This window comes from Ovis canadensis, chromosome 9 (genome assembly GCF_042477335.2).
Source record: "Ovis canadensis isolate MfBH-ARS-UI-01 breed Bighorn chromosome 9, ARS-UI_OviCan_v2, whole genome shotgun sequence".
Taxonomy (NCBI): domain Eukaryota; kingdom Metazoa; phylum Chordata; class Mammalia; order Artiodactyla; family Bovidae; genus Ovis; species Ovis canadensis.
In genome coordinates, this window is record NC_091253.1 from 46940904 (window position 1) to 46962503 (window position 21600).

General features: G+C 41.4%; 1 protein-coding gene across 1 annotated transcript; it reads right to left on the reverse strand.

The window, feature by feature from the left end:
- Positions 1 to 396: 396 nt before the first annotated feature.
- On the reverse strand, positions 397 to 20822 carry BPNT2 (3'(2'), 5'-bisphosphate nucleotidase 2). The gene is made up of 5 exons (XM_069601023.1): positions 20136 to 20822; positions 11127 to 11289; positions 9971 to 10066; positions 7533 to 7694; positions 397 to 6254 (listed from the first exon to the last, which is right to left on the reverse strand). Exons 1-5 carry the CDS (start codon positions 20520 to 20522, stop codon positions 5983 to 5985), a joined length of 1080 nt encoding a protein of 359 aa, XP_069457124.1. The 5' UTR covers positions 20523 to 20822; the 3' UTR covers positions 397 to 5982.
- Positions 20823 to 21600: the final 778 nt, after the last annotated feature.

A 21600-nucleotide genomic window follows, 5' to 3' on the forward strand; every position in this document is an offset into this window, starting at 1 on the left:
TGTCAGTGGGTAGAGGTTTCTATTTGGGATGAACAGGTTCTTCAAATGGATAGTGATGATAGTTGTGTGTGTTAGTCGCTCAGTCATGTCTGACTCTGCGATCCCCTGGACTGTAGCCCACCAGGCTCCTCTGTCCCTGGAATTTTCCAGGCAAGAATACTGGAGTGGGTTGCCATTCCTTTCTCTAGGGGATCTTCCTGACCCAGGGATCGAACCTGCATCTCCTGCATTGAGGGCAGATTCTTTACCATCTGAGCCACTAGGGATTGTAAATGTAAACACTACTCATTGTACACTTTAAAACGGTTGAAATGGTAAATCCGTTATATATATATTTTACCACAGTCAAAACTTTTTAAAAGACGAGAAAAAAAAAAGTAAAAGCAGCACACCATCTTTCAGACATGACCAATTTATTCAGAAAATTCAAATTTCAGTTTGGCAAAGGATATCCAGGGGCAGAGTTTGGGATAATCATTTCATTCAGAGGCAGCTACATTTTCTAGAGCTAACTGGCCATGGGGTAGTATTGGAAGGCAAGAAAACAAAACTTTAAAAAATAACTTAGGGTGTGTGGGTGATAAACACAAATATCTGCAGAGGAAACCAACCAACCAAGCAGCTTACACAACTGAGGCATGAGAAACACTGATGCTAATAGAAATCCTTTATTCCATTTAGTTTGACACACATGAAGCACCTAATTTTTTCCAGATACTGGGCTAGCTGCTGGGGTCGAGGTGGAAATAAAAAAATCATCAAGATATAATCCCTGTTCTTAAAAAGTTTACAACAACCCATGTAAAAATGAGGGCAACAAGGAAGGGACCAGAAAACTGCTCAAAAAAACTGGAAGGAGGAGGGCTTATCTCTACTTCTCAGTAGAGGCTGAAGCCAGGACCCTCTTAAATTAGGTGATGTGGGTGAGGCAGAGGTTGCATGCTGAGTAAGGAGAACTCTGGTGTTGAAGCATGTCTTGGCAACAGGAATGGTCTCGCTCCTCCCCAGCCTTCCACGTGTGAGGGAAAGGGGTATTCAAAGGTAGGCAGTTTTATTTTAACCCCTCTCATCATTAGTCCCCTATAAGAGATTGATAAGGAAGTGAAAAAGTATTTAAGAAAAAAACAACACATCCAATTTGGAAGAGACAGGACATAGACAAGATATACCATTTCATTGTTTTAATGTAAACTCAACTGCTTATCCAGTAACTTAAGTAAAACCACTGAAGGGGGGGAAAAAATCCCTCTGGCAGCACCACAGTTCATTATGGAAGAATGCTGTCTCTCCTGTTAAGACTATGAAGCTAGCTTTGGCTACTGCCAACAGTGGATGCAAGAGTACAAGGGACACTGAAGTCCATATTTTACACATAAATTAACGCCAATAAACAATTCCACCGTAACTGAACACAGATGATGAAGACGGCTTGGAAGAGATAATTTGGGAAGAGAGGTGAAGTCTCTGAAGGCTAGCTGATCTAAAAATGACTTGGGATGCTGTTTCTCCTACTTAATACAAGAGGAGCAAGTGAGTAACAGTCAACTATGCGTATAACATACATCCTCAAAAGAATTCTAATACAACATACTACTAACCGAACATCACAGTTTCTGCTTTTGCAATTTACACAAATTACCTGAATGTTAATAATTTAGGGAACCCTTACAAACACAGTATACACGTTATGATATTATGCATCACTCTTAACTTATGAAAGTTTGATTTTATATTATCTCAAAGGAAAACTAGTATTTATAAATCTCATTTTCCCACATAATTCATTACTCATTTTAAAAAATAATTTTAAAAAAAGTGGCTTTCGTGTAAGTCTTTATCAATGCTAAATTAGAATGCAAACACCTGCCTAGCTTTGATAAAATTAAAAACAAGCAAGAAAACAAGTTTTATGACCAGCACCTCCTAAAACCAAAATCCTCCTTTTAAAGCATAAAGTTCAATTCTTCTTGCCTTCTTAGTAAATGTTAATCCAAACCCTCCCCAATCTAGGAACTGTTCTGGTTGGTTACATCACAAACATACAGTATTTTTTTAACATTAAGAAATTTCTGATGTGGTATGAAAAATAAATGGCTAGCTTTTAAAATCAAAGTGACTCGGAGTTCTAGAACAAATATAATAGCACACTAAAACAGTTTAAAAGTAAAATTAAAAATTAAAATCTATCATGGTCTTATTAATTCAAATTAAAAACCAAAGGATTATGTATCATTTCAGACATATACATCAAGATGCCAGTTCTTATAAAAAAGTACTTCAGTTGTAAATGCTAGATTATGTAAAAATAACTTTATATCAATTTTATTCAACTTTAATGATTTTCCCCAACTCTAATATTAAAAACATGAAAAGAACTTAAATTTTAATGGCAAAAGTTACTGTTTTCCCCATCTACTAAAAAAAATTTTTTGTTTTCCCTTATTAACATACAATGCCCTATTGTTAAGGCACAACTTTTTTTTAGAATAAAAGTGAAACCATCAATTTATTTTACACAACAGTTACAAGGCAGACGTTTTTAGGCATATGCTAAAAACAAATAAGTCTTAAATTAAACCAAATCATTGCTTCTATTCACAACCAATCGACACACAGCCAAGGTGAGTGAGTGGTTGTGGCTAGATTCTAAACAGTTCCCGTTTTAAACCTGCTTAAGATTGTCTCCAGAAAGCTATTTTCAAGCTGTTATCAAGGAGAGGCAAGTTGGGTACTTTCTTTTCTGAGGAATAGGGAGGGGGTGGCATGCCAGCTTTCTTTACTTACGTTGGGCAATGGAAGACAATCATCACCTGCAAAGCCTGAGTCAAATCCGATTTCTGAATTAGACACCCTGAGACAGGGCAAGGGCTTGCCTGGCACCCCCCTTCCCCCAGGCCTTTCCTCCTCCCACTCTTTCCTCAGCCACCGCCAGGACTCAATCTGAACAATATTGAAAGGAAGCACCCAGCAAACAGGAAGAATCTGCTTTAACTGCTACTTAAAGCACACAAACCACATGAAGCTTGTTACTTCATTATATGGCCATAAACAACTCAATATTTAGAATCAAAGGAAAACACTAAAATTGGGGAAAGGGGACAACTGAATAACAAAGATAAATAGGACCCATCTTGTAGGTCCTTACGATCCCAACTGAAGCAGGGATCAATTATGAAAACTAATAGAGATAGCAAGCTTTCTCCAGCAGGTAACGCGCTTGTATTTTCTGCACTTTCATTCTTTGAAGGATGGGTCAGAAAGGCTTAAGACAGAAGCCTTGGGTTATTCTTGACAGTTACTCTGTGGTTTTAAAGGTGACTTTCCTTTTTGAGGAGTCTTTGAAAAGTAATAGTCAACTTGGGCTCTGTCAGTATTAATCTCTCCCACTGGAATTCTAGTCTCAGTTCTGCCCTAAGATTTCAGCAGCCAATCACAGAGACACAGGTCTATGAGAGAATTTCAGGGTTAAGTGTTGGGGAAGGGTATATTAGTTAACAAAGAGAAGCAGAAATAAGATAACATATATTAACAAGTTAGGGAGACATGGAACAAGGTGGAGAGAAAAAGGGGCAGAGGAAGGCGACAGCTGATGGATCTTAAGGTTATTGGTGCTATTTTTACTAACTGATGCAGAAAACTCAATTTTAATGGAAAACTGTCCTCTAAATAAGGGCAAAGACGAGGGAAAGGGAGATCAGGTGTTGGGTGGGTGAGAGTCACTAAGAGTAAACATTTTAGAAATACTTGTATTTATGGGAGATATCATCTGTCTCACACAAGGTTTTCTCACTGGTGTGTCCTGGCACAATGTCCTACATAAATAAAATAAATACTGTTCTTTGAACTTACATTAGTTCTGTAATGTATACTGACTTTTAGAAACAAAACGTTTTAAAATGAACTTCTTATAAAAGCACTTAAAACCATTAGTACTATGCTATACTCAACAAATCGCAAAAATAATGCATTTGTCAGCCAGTATCCTAGTTTTTGCACGTGACACAAGCTCTCCACAAAGTCATTATCTATGCGTGGCTTAATAAAATTAAAAACTAAGGCCAAAACACCATGCCTGCTAATATGAACTAGTCCCATTTCCTAATACGCTAGTCTCTTTCCCCGAAGTTTGACACATCACAATTAGAACACACACTTATACCACAGGACTCTGGAAATAGCATATGCTTCTGCCATCTCTCCTGAGGAAAAAGATTTCTTCATCTCATTGCAAAGTAAAAAGATGAAGCCTCTAAAACTTGGCTCAGAATTCCTAAAAGTCCTGGTTAAATACCAGGTATTTCAACTACTAAAACTTGTAATGAATTCTGATGAATAAAACCCTAGCTATTGAGGCCCACTGCCCTGCAGGACTAAAGACTGGGTAAAGGTAATGTGTGTGTCACACTCGGGCCAATTCCCCAACGAGGAGTGAGGACCTCAGACAGCATAATCTGCAAGCCCAAAGTTGTAAGCACATTCCACCAGGTGAGGACGCCTGCCCTGCCTTCGGTCAAGTTTATCTCCAAGACAAGAAAATAAACGGAAAATTGATCAAGGGTTAAAAACTGATCTAGGGTTAAAGAGAGAGAGAGAGACAAGAAGAAAAAAGGAAGCCATGAAACCCTAAGAAATCCCTCTCCTTATCAGTGTGTTATGGAACAAAATCATGGCAAGGTCATGTGAAATGATGGTACTGTTGAGGTGAAGTTTCTGATCACGCTGAGAGAAATCAAGACATCGCAATGAGAGATGGCTCACAAAACAAAGCTTGAATTACAGTGATACTGCAAATATGTCACAACCTTTTCCAATCAGATTGTGCACACCTGAATAGGAAAAAAATTCATCAAAAAGTTCAATCTTCATTTTTTTAACCCAAAGGGAAATACAAAGTATCTCAGGTTACTACTTTGAGAGCTTGGTTAGATTAGATCCATTTATTAATGGCAAAAGCCACCTTAACTCACTCTTGATAATGAGGGAATCTCTACAGACACGGCAAATTTTTTAAAAAGTACTAAAACAAGGTTTTTAAAAATAATGAAGGCTGGTTCAATTCATGTAACTTCAAATAACTTTCAGTTAATAACAGAATAACATTATATTTTTATAATGCCTTATAGCATATTTTACCCCTAATGAGAAAAAGTACCAAAATTCTAACGTTAAACCCTGAAACCTTAATCTAAACCTTAGACGTTAAAGATTAAATGCGGGTCAGGAGGGAAAGGACAGAACCATGCGCCATCCACAGGGCAAGTGAAACTGATCAGCAAGATGGCAGAAATGTTGAACCCATAGGTAGAAACACACGTCTCTTTATAAAAACAAACCAAAACGAAACAGAATATACACACACACAGAAATTACAATGCAACCGTCATATTCTCTACTAGCTGGTGAACCTGTTATTAAAATTTCAAAGAAAAAAAATTTGAGCTTTTTCTATTTTAATCCATAAGAAATATTCAGTAACAGAGAATCTGTTGCATATTAATGAATTTGCAGCTTCTTGTGCTTTCTATCTGAATTGGGGGAAAAACCCCCAATTATTTTATTTTCAATGAGATACAACTGTATAGTAGTATTAAATACCTACATAAAACAATCCTTTCTTCAGCCCAATTCTATATGAAAGTATTAACAAACTGAAGATTCATGATACTGTGTGAAAATGGTGACTCATAACAATGTAGACTCAGCTATAGATTTTAATTCACAAATATATATATATGCGCCTTGTGTATGACAACCGTACGAAAATAGTCTCAAAAATAAAGACAATACTTGAGACATGAAGCAACCCATTCTCCCTGATCCTGCATCCTATTACAGGGAAAAGAAGTCTCAGATGCTTCATAAATACTTTACAAAGTTCAGGATGGCCTAAACCATGCATAGTCTCCACTGCTACTTTGAAGCCTCAGCACGTCAGGCCGACCGTTCAGCTCTGGGGGGGCTGTGACCTGTTGTCATCTTGGCTTACTTATGTCCTGTCTTCTCCAGATCCGGGAGCTTTCTGACCAGAGCCTGGTGGTTCATCCTGATGCTGGCCAGGAGCCCCCCTTCAATGCCGTCGGAACCAGTGTAGCTAATTTCTTCACCACTCAGGGTGGTCATGTGCCCCCCGAGGGCTTTCAAGATGGCGTTGCCAGCACAGATATCCCACTTTTTGATGTATGTCACATGGATATATAGGTCAGCTTTTTCTTGAGTCTTATCAGGCACATCCAAGAGTGCTAAAACTTTATAACCTGCAAGATAAACACAGGATTTAGGTTATTATCTGGAAGAGAGGAAGAAAGGCGCGTACTGTGTTGAGGATGTTGTTGACACCAGCACAGGGTATGCAGGAGCTCTCTACACTACCTCTGCAGCTGCTAAGTCTAAACTTATTTTTAAAAGTAGTTTTTTTAAAGTCACAGTACAGATGTTAAACCCAAATGATCAAAACATACCGTAAAGTATGCAAAGTAGTTTATTAATAAGCTATTCTCAAGTATAAATAAACATACACCTATACTTTTTAAAATTTAAATCTACTTTGTGGTTGGCTTCTGAGGTGATACCTTCAATATGAGCTGTTTGCTATGGACTATACACTGAAGCTAAACACCCCCAGGTCTCCCTGGAGTGTCTAGGAAGAATGGATTAGAAAGGAGAAAGCACAAGATAATGTTACTACCCTAAGTCTTTTGTGTAATGAGGCAGAATTTTAAAAATAAAATAATAAAACAAACTCAGAAGAAACTGGGTCAAAAACCTATTTTATCCTATTCCTATTGGGAATTTTGCATATCACCTTTCCTGATCAACCTGACAGTCTATAAAAAAAACAATGAAACCATGTTTAGAAAAACATGTATAGGTCAGCAGTAAACTAAAACTGTTAGGCTTAAAAGTATTACTTTTCTATTACTGTGCTGAAAAAGGTTTTCAAACACAAATGTTTCCTACTATGCTTCGCAATTTATTTGAATTAGAACACTTCTGTCATAGCAAACAGCATTCAAAACAGAGTGGGCTAATCCAGGTATGGCCTGGTTTCACACAGCCCTAAAGCTATGGGTGTTTTCTGTATTTTTCAAGAGTGGCTAAAAAAAAAATCTAGTAACAGCAGCCATTAGCCGTTCTAATAACATTAAACGATGGCTCCTGCCAGCCCCTGCTCGATACAGGGTTGTGATGGCTGGATCCTTCTTTCTCTCCTTGCGATGGTTACAGCTATACTAACAGCACAATCACTTCAAAGTCAGATCACATACAACAACCACTGGTGTCAGGAAAAGACCTGCATATATTCCAGGATCAGAAACCACTGCTGTGAGACTGTTTCCATTGTGAGACTGTACCCAGGAGGCAGGTGTGCCCGAAATCCCGCTCTCGAAATAACCAAGTAGGAGACCAAGCCTGTCCTAAAAGCCCCAGTGTCCACTCCCACTTCTTCCCAAGGACCGGATACCAGTGAGCCTCCTGACGTGGGCATGGCCACGCAGGGCACAGGGTAGGGCCCACACGGAGCAGGAACATACCAGCACCACCCGCTGGGATGATCGTAGTCTGGTTTCCGAAAGTCTGAAGAGCAACCTGTTTGACCATTCCTGAATGTGAGCGAGACACGACAATCCTTGGGGTCTTCTCATTGTAAGAAGTGCGGGCTTTCACATTTGCCCCACCGTCTACCATCGCCCAGGCTGGAAAGCAAATGTAATAGCCAGTAATGGCACCAAGGCTTTTTAAAACCAACATACCAGGGGTGACTGGAAAACAATTCTTCCCAAGAATTCTTTTATCTCCAAACAGGGAGCTTTGGTTTTCGGAGTACAAGGGTCATATGTTTATTTTTTACAAGAGGCCATATTCAGAACTACAAGGGGCGATGCAACCCAGCCCAACCAGAAAAGCGACTAGTAGGTCCTTGTTGAGGAACATCCCGGCTCCAGAGCTCCCTGCAGGGCCACTGTGGGATCTTCACCGGCCCACACTGAAACTCAACTTCCCCACCTCCTGCCCTCCCTCCCACAAATCTGACTCCAAGAGCTTTCTCCAGTGAACATCCTGCAGATAATAATCACAAGAAAATAATAATCAGAGGAACCCAAAGGGCAGGATCTTCTGTGATAAGTGACCTGATCTCAACGAGTCAACGTCATGGGGAAAAAGGGGACTGGAGGCTGATCTAACTTAACATAAGTGACCTAACAATCAAAAGAAATGCTTGTCACTTGACTGGACTCTGGTCTCAGTTAACAGGTTGTAAAATCCACTTCTTGAACAACTGGGGGAAATGTGACTATTGGATAAAATTGTTAATTTTATTATTAACAGTACTGTTCTTGTTTAGAAATATGTTCTTTTTAGAGATGAATACTGAAATATATGTAGTAGAAGGTCATGATCTTTGTGATCATCTCTAAAATACATAGAAAATGAATGAATAAATAAAAGCAAATTTTTAAAAATATCATCAACTGTTAAATCTAAAGTACATGAAAAGTCATTATCACTTTTTGAAATTATTCATAATAAAAGTGAAATAAGAAAAGAGAAACAAAAAAATCCTCTAAATTCTTTTTAGAAATGATCAAAAAACACATGATTGTATCAAGAAGTGAATTTGCAATGCTGTATCTCTAGAGGTCAGTATTGTGTAAGAGAATAAAGAGAGTACATCTCAGTAGATAATACCAGAATAATTTTAGATAAGAATTACTAATTTAATATTAAAAAATATATTTCAGATCACATAAACTCAATGCATTCAATCATAACATTTATATGGACAAAATTATTTCAAACACCTTAAAACACAGTTAGGTATTTAAATAAACATATGTGAATGATGATGATAAGGTAGTAGTGATCAGCTAAAAGAACAGTTAACAGAATGTGTTCAACACTCGATCTGTAAGATGCCAATAGAAAGTCCGGCAGGAAATAACAAGTGGCTGGTACTTTGCTCCAAAGACTTCAGACACTACAACTTCTTTCTACTAGCTACAGATTTCCACTGAGTGGATCGACTGCGTCCACGTTTATACATCACTTCAGTAAAATGTGTACTATTCAAGCATCTCTTACTTCTAAGAATGTCACTCAATGAATTAATTCTAATTGAATCTGGTAAGATTTTGATCAGCTCTGTTCTAACTGCTGCCAGCAATAATAATACCTAGCTTCCACTATAGTCAAGTATAGCTACATTCTAGTAAATACATAATACTTGGCAGTTTGTACTCAACAACATCAATATGCAGTCTGGATCTGAACATCACTCCCCAAAGAGGGCACAAGCCAAACAAACCTTTGATGATCCAGGAAAGGAAGGTCACTCGCACCTAATTAAGAGCATATTGATTCTTTTGCACTGTTTGCTGACTAGTAAAAGCACCTTATATTACTAAGCCTATGGTTGGGGGTAGAGGTGGGGTATAGATTATATATTTTGATGGAATAAAGGTTTTTAAAAAATTGACATTTTATTATCCCCATTCTCCCTCCTAACATGAACAGATATGGAAACCAGGACGTATCTGCCTCTCTGGTATCAATTTGCTCTGCGTTTTCTTTATTGTAGTTCTAATTCTCTTTGGGCTAAGGCCACTTCACAGATGATCCCAGAATGCACATGACCTCACGTGAAAGAGCCCAAGACCGTATCCCCAGCAACAGCATGATGGAAACAGAGAGGACGGCAGCTGCTGGGCATCCACACCCAACTGCATTCCCTACACACTAAGGATCACTTGTCTTCATTTAACAGTTTCCATCCTCTAAACAAGTTCAGAAAGCTATGCTTTGTCATACGTTACTAGTACCAACACTAAAATCCTCACTGTATCCAGTGAAGGGTGAGGTGGGGCTGACTCTAATAATTGTTGAATCACAGTTGAAATTTCCACAGGACCGTAAATAATACAGGAAATGATTTAATAACATTAATTTTTAGAAACTTTAGCATATTTCTTACCTGTATATTCAGAAAATGGTTTATGTATTACTCCTAGCACAGGTTTACCATTTACAGCCACACACACCATAGTAGTAACATACTTCCGAAGATCCTCTACAAGAAAAAAAAAAAACCAACCATCCAATAACAACAATTATTAAAATAATGTTAGGATTGAATATGAAAATTGAGTCTCAAGCACTCAAAAAAGACCCAAGGGGTGTACTCACTAAGTATTGTCACAATTATATCAGCAAATCAATTTCAGTCCAGGAAAAACCATTTATAAAGGAACTTCTCAATAGTCCATGCTTCCATTATCTATTTCTGCAAACTTCTGTTTTAGAATTTGTTACTACTAGATACACACGTCTAGTGCCTTCTCCCTGTTCTCCAAATAGTTATCCACTGAGTGTCTATTTTGGGTCAATTTCCGTGCTTAAGCACAAGAATACAAAGGAGAAAAAAAGAAGAAGCCCCCACACTCAGAGAATGTACCATTTAGTTGGACAAATACATAACCCATCAATTTTTACATATCAAGAGAATAAAGAAAAGACAGAAATTATATAACCTCTGGGTAAGATATAAGGCCTGAAGAAAATCCACAGAAATGAAACAGGAGCTAGAACTGGTTGAGAAGGACAGAAATAGGAGGTGGGGGAAGTAACTGATCTTGCCACTTACTTTCCCTGGGTGCCTAGGATTTACTATTTTTAATTCTAGGACTAGATGTGTATGCAATAAAATCTAAATTCCCAACATCACAAGTCAATCGTGTATTGTTTATATAAATAAATACCTCAACAATGCACACCTCAATATACAAATCAATATATAAATATGCACTTCAATAAACAGGTGTCCAACAGAAACCATTTTGTTGTTGTGACTGCCAGAAACTTCACTGAAGAATAGTGACACAGTGAGCCACGGTCACTGAGAGGAGGATGCCATGATACAGCGGTCAGAAAAGGTTGACAATAACTAACTGATCCACTCCAGGAGTTTCAGAGCACAGTGCTTTAATCCAGCTCTCTTAAATCTAACTGGACAAGTTGTGTCCATCTGGAAAAAATATTCACCACCAGGAATATACCACCTGCCCTTGTTCTGGTTCTCTAATACATAAAGGCAATATCTAGTCTGAGATCAATTTTAATTGAAAAGTCACCAGTGTATTCCTGTGTGGCATCCAGTGGGTCAATCCAGACCGTGACGCTCTCTGCTGGCACCTCCTGGGGAGTGGCTATTTCCTTTAGGATGTCCTCAGGAATCTTCCGATCCCATAAGATCACCTCTTGATCAGCTGCATCCACATGTTCCTCTGTATTGATCTGCATCAATGGTTGAGAATGGTTGACAGTTTAAAAGGTTTTAAAGAAAAAAAAATCACTACCTGGAAAAAGCACAATAGAGAAAAACAATTTAGATAAAATCCCCCAAATTGAAAGCAGATAAATTAGTACTTTTATTTCAAGGAAATTCTTTGCCAATGAAAATATATAAGAAATCCCAGATATGTTGTCTTCCAGTGCTTTCCAACTGAATATTCGAACTTAGCTTGTTGTGTAAGCAGGACAGAGAATCTAGAAAAATACAGAAAGAAACTAAGCATCAAAGAAACAAGCTATTTAAAGCTTAAAGATATTTAGGGAAAGAAATACATTAAAAAATGTGACAATGGACTGACAATATTATGGAAAACTGAACACAACAGTTAGAGAAAAGTGATAATGGATTTAAAAATAGGCCTTCAAAACAATGATAAAGACATCAATTCTCCCATCTGCAAACTGTAGATTTAAAGCAACTTCAATCAAAATCCCTAAAAGTTTTTGTTTTTTTCAATCTCGTCTTAGAAATGGAACAAGCCACCTGGGGAAGGACAGAAAAAAAAAAAGAAAAAATATATATGTATGTAAACGTCATGGTTGGGTGACTTTCCTTGACATATTTTGGCTTTTTCCCCAGCGTCACTGAGGTATAATTGACAAAGCCGAATGTATTTAAAGTGCACAGCACGACGAGATGATATACGTGCACACTGTGGAGTAAGTACCACAATTAATTAATGTATCTACCACTTTATATATTTCCTTTTTTTATTTTGTGGTGAAAACACATAAGATCTACTCTTAAAGCAAGTTTCATGTATATAATACAGTAATGTAAAACCACAGTCACCTTGCTGTACATTAGATCCTCAGAACTTACTCATCTTAGTTATAAATGAAAGTTCATACACCTGACCAACATCTCACCTTTCACCCCTTTCCCTGGAATATGGTAACCACCATTCTACTGTTTCTACAAGTTTGACTTAAAAAAAAAAAGATTCCACATATAAGTGATACCATATAGTGTTTTTCTTTGTCGGGTATATTTCTCTTAGCATAACACCTTCCAAGTCCATCTATGTTGTCCCAAATGGCAGGATGTCCTTCTGTTTAAAGCCTGAATAACACTCCATTTTACATGTATCATTTTTTTTCTTTTTCATGTATCATATTTTTAAAAAATTAATTTATACATAGATGGACACTTACCTTGGCCTAGCTAAAGGTTTGTCAATTTTACTTTTTGAAAAAACCCAGAAGTCTGTATTGCTGGGAGTGCTCATAGTCCACTTCGGGGATTTAGAGGTGGAGGGGGCTGCAGGTAAGGAGTCAGTGGCTGTGGCAAGCTTCCTGACGGCATTTATGAAGAGGTTAATAGCAGCCCTCTGATGAGTTCTGAGTCCTGACTTAGGTGCTCCCATGACCCTTCCAACCCTCAGACATGCAGACCACCTCAGTAATCCAGGTGAGGCAAGAAACAATGAGGCCTCCTCAACAGTTTGCCAGGTGTACATGCACACACTCTTGTGGGTGGAATCAGTCTGAGGGGTCTCACCTGGCACTGAGCTGTACTACCTTGACAGAGGGGCAACGCAAGAAAAGTCAAAATATTCCTCTGACTCTCCTCAATGCACTTTTGGAGTTTTTTTGCCCCAGCAGTGTGTTGAAACATCTCTGCTGTACTCCCGGACTTCCATAAAGGAACTCTTGTCCCTGGGAGACTGCCAAAATCAATAAATCAATGTTCTGTGAGGGACTGACAGCAGAGAATTCCACTTCTGCCACCCTGCAGATGTTACCAGAAAGCATTTTGGCTACACAGTTCAGTTCAGTTCAGTTCAGTCGCTCAGTCGTGTCCGACTCTTTGCGACCCCATGAATTGCAGCATGCCAGGCCTCCCTGTCCATCACCAACTCCCGGAGTTCACCGAAACTCATGTCCATTAAGTCGGTGATGCCATCCAGCCATCTCATCCTCGGTCGTCCCCTTCTCCTCCTGCCCCCAATCCCTCCCAGCATCAGAGTCTTTTCCAATGAGTCAACTCTTCGCATGAGGTGGCCCAAGTATCAGAGTTTCAGCTTTAGCATCAGTCCTTCCAAAGAACATCCATGACTGATCTCCTTCAGAATGGACTGGTTGGATCTCCTGGCAGTCCAAGGGACTCTCAAGTCTTCTCCAACACCACAGTTCAAAAGAATCAATTCTTTGGTGCTCAGCTTTCTTTACAGTTGAACTCTCACATTCATACATGGCTACTGGAAAAACCATAGCCTTGACTAGATGGACCTTTGTTGGCAAAGTAATGTCTCTGCTTTCGAATATGCTATCTAGATTGGTCATAACTTTCCTTCCAAGGAGTAAGTGTCTTTTAATTTCATGGCTGCAGTCACCACCTGCAGTGTTTTGGAGCCCACATCTTAATGCCAACGCTAGGCCACCTTGGATGATGCAAAAACCACAGAATAAACTTAAAACAACAGATGTGACTCTGGGAAAAGAGAAGCAGTTCGTGTCTTAATCACTACTTTTGTTGTTGTTCAGTGCTCAGTCATGTCCAACTATTTTCGACTCCATGGACTGCAGCACCCCAGGCTTCCCTGTCCTTCACCATCTCCCGGAACTTGCTCAAACTCATGTCCATTGAGTCAGTGATGTCATCCAACCATTTCATCCTCTGTCAACCCCTTCTCCTCCTGCCTTCAATCTTTCCCAGCATCTTGATCACTACAGTTTCACAAAAATAGTAGTGCCAAGTCTGAGTGGCAACCACTGTGCCTTATGATTAAGATCTCTGCCTAGAGTTCATCAGCTTCTTCATATTCTTTCAACTGACTATGTGCTAAAAAGTTACAGAAGTGTGCTTGACAAAATCTTCACTGAGAGTCAGGTTAGGGAGAAACAGAGTAAGTGAGTAAAAGCACAATTACCTGACCTGCTTTTGCACAAGAGCTATTTGTTACCTGCTACTACCATGACACACCAACAAATTTAAGAAACCACTCCCACCATTGTAAACGGCCTTACCAACTCAAACCCTTTCCAGGCTCCACCAGCTAGTTAAGCCCTAGAAATTCTACCTCCCAATTCTAAATAACCGTCATTGTGCTTCCCTGGTGGCTCATATGGTAAAGTGTTTGCTCGCAATGCAGGAGACCTGGGTTCGATCCCTGGGTTGAGAAGATCCCCTGGAGAAGGAAATGGCAACCCATTCCAGTATTCTTGCCTGGAGAATCCCACGGACAAAGGACCCTGGCAGTCTACAGTCCATTGTGTCGCAAAGAGTCGGACATGACTGAGTGACTTCACTTTCTTTCTATAGTAAGAAAATTCTAGTTTGAACCCTCTGTCTCTCACTTGGATTTCAAAAATAGCCTCGATTGCTCTTGCCTCCAACTGTGCATTCACTGATGCATTCATTCATTCAATAATGATTTAATGACTACATATCCTAAACTGCTTTGGGCAATGGGATATAATAATGAACAAAACAGACCAATTATTGCCTTTAAGAGGCTTTCCTTCTCAACCAGGCAACCTGCTGTCTTCCTAAATCAGATGGTGTTGCTCCCTGCTAAAACCTTCCAATGACACTCACAATGACCTTTGCATAAGGGCTGCCAAGGGCTGCTGACCTGAGTCTGAGGACTGCAGGGGAAACACTGACCGGAACCGCCCACTCTGGCCAGACACCAATGTAACCATTTGCATGAGTTATTTTACAACAGTAGGTCCCATGAGGAACAGGAAACTAACAAGCCTCCATCAACTGAAGAATCTGGGAAAGGTTAAAAGGAAATGCCACATGTCTTACCAACTTCCCAGGATCTCAGGGTCCTGATTTCTTATTCTTCAATTCCCTGGTGAGGGCTAAGACACAGGCAGTAGTGATGAGAGTAGAAAGTGGATGGATTCTTGCTGGAATCCATCTTGGTTGAGTAATGCCTGCGCCACCAGGAAGGACCCTGAGCCAGAATGATTGGACAGAGACAATCCAGAAAGTAGTCTCATCACCATAAAACCCAAGACTGTGAGATATGCGGCAGACCAGTACTCCTTAGTTTCTTTAACCTCTTGCTCTCCACCTGGGTGGCACCCTTCCCAATAAAGTCTCTTGCTTTGTCAGCCAAAAAAACAAAACAAAAACCCACATCTTCCAAAGGTTTCTCATTACATAGAGATAAAATCCAGACTCTTAAAAGTACATCCAGGATGATATGGCTCCAGTACCCTTACTCTATTTGTCCCTTATTTACTCCATCCCAGACTCACTTGTCTTCAGGGAATTGTACCTGTACTCTCCTGTTCATACACCCTTCCTCAAACCTCTGCATGGTGGCCTGCCTGCTTGTCATCGTTCAGTTCTGGGCCCACATGAAAGTGCCTCAGAGTGGCCTTCCCTGACAAACATGGCCAGAGCAGGACCCCACCCCACAATGCCAGCACTCTTCCCAAGTGATCTTATTTATTCTTTCTTCAAAGCCCTTGTTAGTATCTGAAATCAACATGTTTGCACATTTGTCATCTACCTTGACCCACTAGAACGTAAGTTCTGTAAGTTTAAGGTCAGCTTCCTTCATTACTACAGCTCTGTTCTCACTGCCCAAACCAGGGCCTGGCACAGCAGATGCTAAATAAATACTTCGTGATTGACAGCACTAGTTTTCATCAATGTAGTTTCATTTCTTCCCTGTAAACTTTCTACTCAATCTACTCTCATCACCCATTACTGGCTGGGTCTCAGTCTTCACTAGGGAACTGGAGAATAAGAAATCAAGACCCTAAAATACAGTAAATGCCATTCATATGACAGTTCAGTTACTCTGAGACCAAAGAAACTCTGGGTCAATGCCTTAAGAAGGTAGTATTTACCGTATTTCTCCACAAATCATTACATCCTAATAAGCGTTTAGATACAATGCTTCACACTGTGCTTTCAGTAGGCATTCAACAACTATTTTCTAAATGGATACACAGGGTTCTCCAGCTGTCTTTTTTCTCCTTCCATCCGACAGAAGCCTTTTACTGTCAACTGCTACCTCTCAAATATATTCCTACAAATAATTAAACATACTCCTGTGTCTCACACCTTAAAAACAAACATGAAACAAAAATCCATAAAACCTGCTCTTGGCTTGAATGGAACACTCTAGCCAAGTTGCTTAGAGCCCAACTTCTTGTCTTTACTTAGTGTCTCTATTCTCTATTTCCTTACTTCCTATCTTCTTCTGCTTCCTTCCCATCAAGCCATCAAGAGAACTTTCACAGAATTTACTATGACCTACAAAAAGAACCATTATTAGGAGTATGTGGTCTATCATCACACTGCCTGAGTTCATTCCAGCTCCTCATTTTACTCGGTAGGTGACTTACCTAGGCTAGTCACTTCATCTTTCTGAGCTGCAGTTACCTTATTGCTAAAAGTGGATGATAAACATATCTCGCTATTAGGTTTTTTGGGTGAATCAATTAAATACTCGGGGTAGTGCTTAACCCAGAGCAAGCACTTAATAAAAGCTGGCTGCTATTACTCTTACTAAATGACTGTTTTCAGTTTTTTGTGATCCTCGGTCCCCAGGCCCTGATCTTCCCTTTCACACTTCTCAAGTCTGTACTCCTTTTCCAGCAATTACTCCTGCCGAGAGAGAAGAGTCTAGCTCTCATCTCTGAGGTCAAGGATAGTACAGACCCAAGCTAGGAGTATCATGCTTTATCATCAAATAAATCACTGCCAAAAAGTTTTGACAAGTCAAGGACAGTTGCTGCTGCTAAGTCACTTCAGTCGTGTCTGACTCTGTGCGACCCCATAGACAGCAGCCCACCAGGCTCCCCCGTCCCTGGGATTCTCCAGGCAAGAACACCGGAGTGGGTTGCCATTTCCTTCTCCAATGCATTAAAGTGAAAAGTGAAAGTGAAGTCACTCAGCCGCATCCGACTCTTGGTGACCCCATGGACTGCAGCCTACCAGGCTCCTCCATCTATGGGATTTTCCATGCAAGAGTACTGGAGTGAAGTGCCACCCTGTACTTTAAACCAAAACTATAAAGCTAAATGTGCTCCGTGGCTGCAAATCCATTCCAAAAAAACTATCTTCAGCCTTCATTTTCATCATTATCCAGAAGGATACAATGAGAGACAATGCCACATAAATGGCTGCAGTTATTTTTATTTCTACACTGAAATCAGAATTGCCAGTGAGTTTAGGAAGAGGAGAAAGGCTGCCATGAGGACTCTCCCAAGATCCCAAACAAGAAAGGCTAAAGACCAAAAGGAATCAAGAGGTCCTAGGTCAAACTTTTGAGTTTTCTTAGATTGTGCACTGCTTTAGAGTGGGGATTCTCAACCTGAACACCAACTGAAAATCAGGCCAGATCATTCTTTATGAAGGGGGAATGTCCCCTGCATTCACGAGACTTTTCCCTCTACCTACTAGATGACTCCAGAGTGCTGCCTCCTGTTGTGACAACCCCAAATCTCCAGACACTGCTACATGTCCCCTTGGGACAAAAATGTCCCCAGTTCAGAGTAAGTGACACCTGCAGTATCTTGTTACTAAGGAGTGAATAGTAGACAGGAGGGCTCAAGCCTCTGACTCCATTTGTACAGGGCATCAGGATAAAAAGAGGATCTGTGGCTTCTCAATGCTAATTTTCACCACCTAAACTAAGTGGTATTCAACTTAAGATCTTCACTGAAAAATTTCAGATGAGGCTTCAAAAATAACTCGACATTTAAGACTGTACTTCTGGGTACTGAAGGAAGAGAAAGAAGAAAGGAAAGAATCTAGGACTGAGTCACTACCTAGACATCTACATCTGGTCTCTAGTCTAACATACTGACAAAAGGAGACAGCTCATCATGATACCATCCTACTCTGATTTCGTCTAAATGAACATAACTTCCTCTATTCCAATCACCAACCGAGTAGAACACAAAAGAAGGACCTGTAAACATTCAATCACAAGAAAACAAAGCTATTTTACATAAAGGCAGACTTCAACATCTGTAAAAAGCTTAGTTTTTCTGTTTAACAAAATGCAGCTCATCACTCTTGGCAGCAATTCCCTTAGCGTTTGTTAATAAGAGAGAAAACAAATGCAGAATCCTGTGGAAGTTACCCACAGGATAAAAGTTTTGTTAGAGGTGGGGTGGGATGGAATTCACATTTGAACATACATGTACATATGGCTATACATTTTCAATATTTAAGAATATTTTTGTACTGACCTTTCTTAAAAAAAGTCAACTCTACTGTTTTATTTCACTATTATTGCTTTCAAACTCTTACAATTTTACATTTTCCCAAGGAGATCATAGTTTAGGTTCTAAATGGCCTCCCTAAGGTAGTTCTAAAGGTACTTCATATAAACTGTGAAGCGGAGTGTCATGAGTCTCAGGGCTCCCATTTGGAAGGTGGGCAAAATAAATTTTACTTCTTAAAGTTGCTGTGAGGACCAAGTCAAGTCTTATGTAGCAAGGACTAAACTAGCTAAAATAGTAATCAATGAATGATTACTATTACTGTTGTTATAACTGTTTACACCAACTTTTCTGAAACTCCTGTTTTCCCCACAAACTCTAAACACCATGTGCTTCTGATATGAAATGAAAAAGAAATTTTACAAGCACATCTTATATCAAGATGCAAACACAAGGTAAGTATCATTTGTGATGGTAAAGTGCCAAAGGACAAAAGAAAAACATGAAACATTCTGATTTGTTAGAGAACTATCATGTCAATTACATCTGGTATGCAGCAGCTCATGATATGAAAGCCAAAGTTCCTTCCAGCTACAAAAAGAAAGTTTAAAAAGGAAAGAAAAAAAAGAAGAAGAAAGAAAGAAAAAGGAATAACAGGAAAGACTGGAGAGAGGGTTATACAAGATAATTCTACAATGACAATACTCTCTTACAAGAACAACAGTAAAAGGTCAGATCTTCCCCCAAAGCGGTGGTTTACATTTCACTGTTTATCTAATTAATGAAATTCAACTGCAAACAATTTTTCTTCCCCTTGCCAAAACCCACTGTTAGGTGAGTTAGGAAGTACACTCAGGAAGTACCACTACACTATGTGAGCTCTTCCTTTGGATTGTAATACATTTTTAAGTTTTATGCATTCAGCAGCAGCTGCCCTGAAATGATGAAGTTTAAAGGTATTAACAACAAATCCGAAATGTCTGGATTTCCCTAAGAAAATGTCAATTTCTTCCCCAAGAAACGTTCTTCAATTCTCATTCTTTGGAGTAAATATGGGCTAGAAGGGTGAAGTCAAGTTGCTGAGAATCATACTCCCAAACACTTCCTTGAAGGGCCCCTTAAATATATGCCATCAAGATGGTCCCGATGAGTCCACAGCTAAGGTAAACCGTGGTCACACCAGTCACAAATGCCCTGCATGCTAACAGCTCTGCAGCAAGTCAGACGTCTACAGTTCCCGGTCTTCAGCTGGCTCCTGGCAGGTCCACCAGAAAACGTGTATCGACCCTTCCAACAACTAAACGCAATAAAGACAGAGGGCCTCGGTGATTCTAGCCAAAAGAGCCGGGGGCAGGGAGTGAAGTTAACTTTGTTAGCCTTCGAATATCAGGGATTCCAGACCCCAGAGCTCCAGATCCCCGGTGCCCAGAGGACGCGCACACCAGAGGAGGAGCCAGAAGGGCCGAGCCGACGACCCGCGACCTCCCCCAGCTCTTCCACCAACTCTTCAGTGTGACCTTGAATACCTCAACTTGTGCGTCTCCATCCCCAGATCCGCCCAATCGGAGCCAGAGCCCGACCGCCCCGGGCTGTCGGAGAGGTCCAGGCGTCCCGGCCCGCGCCCACCCGGCCCGCCCGGCGCCCACCTGCACGCTGGGGAAGGCGGTCTTGAGCAGGTAGAACATCTTGCGGTTGGACAACACGTCCCCACTGGTCATCTTGTCGTCCGCCCCTTCGCGCGTCTTCCCCTTGGACTTCTCGTGGAGGACGTTGCTCTCGCGTACGCGCCGCACCTCCTCGCCGCCGCGCACCGCCGCCAGCACCGACACGGCCAGCATCTCGCGCAGGTCCACCGTGCCCCCGTCGGCCGAGGCCGCGGGCCCCGCCGCCCCGCCGCCCGGCTCGCCGCCCAGGCCGAAGAGGCTGAAGCGGCCGGCCAGGAAGCCCGAGTAGAGGTGGTAGAGCACGCCGAGCCCCAGCAGGCAGAACACGGCCACCCCCAGCGGGGACAGGCGGATGCCCATAGGGGCCATGGCGGGAGGCCGGGCGCTCGGGGCGGTGGCCCTCACAGGCCTCCCCGCGCTCCCGAACCGGGCGCCGCGCGGTCTATACCGGCGCCAGCTCCCCGGAGCCCGCGCGCCCCATCGCTCCCTCCCGGGAAAGACAGAGCCGCGTGGAGAAACCCCCCGCGGCCGTTCCGAGGGCCCGACTCCCCCGGGGCAGCTCACTCCCCTCTGCTTAGCCGGCCGGCGGGTCTAGCTTCCACGTTAGCCAACGGCCGCGAGGTGAAAGGGGAGCGTGGGTGTGTATCCGGGTTACGCGAGGTGGGGGGCGGGGGCGCGGGGCGGGGCGAGTCAGGCTCCTCCCTCGGGGGGCGGGGTGGCCGGCCGGGTGACTGGGAGGCGCTGGACCGCTCCGCCTGCGTTGCTCTGGTCCGTCGGCGGTGTTGGGTTTTCAAATCTGCGGGGATGTGGCGGAATTACTGCCCAAGCACAGAAGGATGCCGAGTGCCTTGTGGAAATTCAAATTAAATCTCTCCTTGAACGACACTGTATGGCCGAAATAGAGTCCTAGGGACAGTCTAAACGTCCCTGATTATTGAGGAAAAGGGGACACAACGAGGCGTTTAAAGTCTATGCCTTTTTCGTCGACGCTTGTGCAGACAGAGCCTGTAGCTTTAAATCGCCTCTCGGCGCTCTTACTGACAGAGCGGGGATTGGGCGGGAATTAGAGTAAGTTTATTTGACTTTATTCTGTTGGCACCCCTGTCTGAACGCATATGCATTTGTATTTGTCTGTATGTATAGATTTTCCCCTGTACCTTCACCTGCCAGAATGAGCCATCCTCTATGCAAGTGAAGAACTTACCTTGGTTCTGGGCTTTCACTGTGTGAGAATACACTCCCGGCTTCCCTCATTGCCAAGTCCACTTTACCCACACCTTCCTCCCAAAGGCTGAGAGGGGAGAGAAATTGCCTGCGAGACTCCACTTGATGTAAAGATTGTCCCAGGACGGTCAGTCTATAATATGTAATCTTTGAATCAATGTAAGCCCTTTATATGTACTTACAGAAGCGTTTAAAAGGAGTGACTGCCTTCTGCTATGCTAGA

Bases quoted from the DNA above. Each gene is read 5' to 3' on its own strand.
- BPNT2 (XM_069601023.1), bottom strand. From the start codon at position 20,522: ATGGCCCCTATGGGCATCCGCCTGTCCCCGCTGGGGGTGGCCGTGTTC. The intron at 10,067-11,126 runs GTGACTTTTCAA...TTTTTCTTGTAG, and splicing joins TGCCACACAGGAATACACTG to AGGATCTTCGGAAGTATGTT. The intron at 6,255-7,532 runs GTATGTTCCTGC...TTTATCTTGCAG, and splicing joins CATCCCAGCGGGTGGTGCTG to GTTATAAAGTTTTAGCACTC.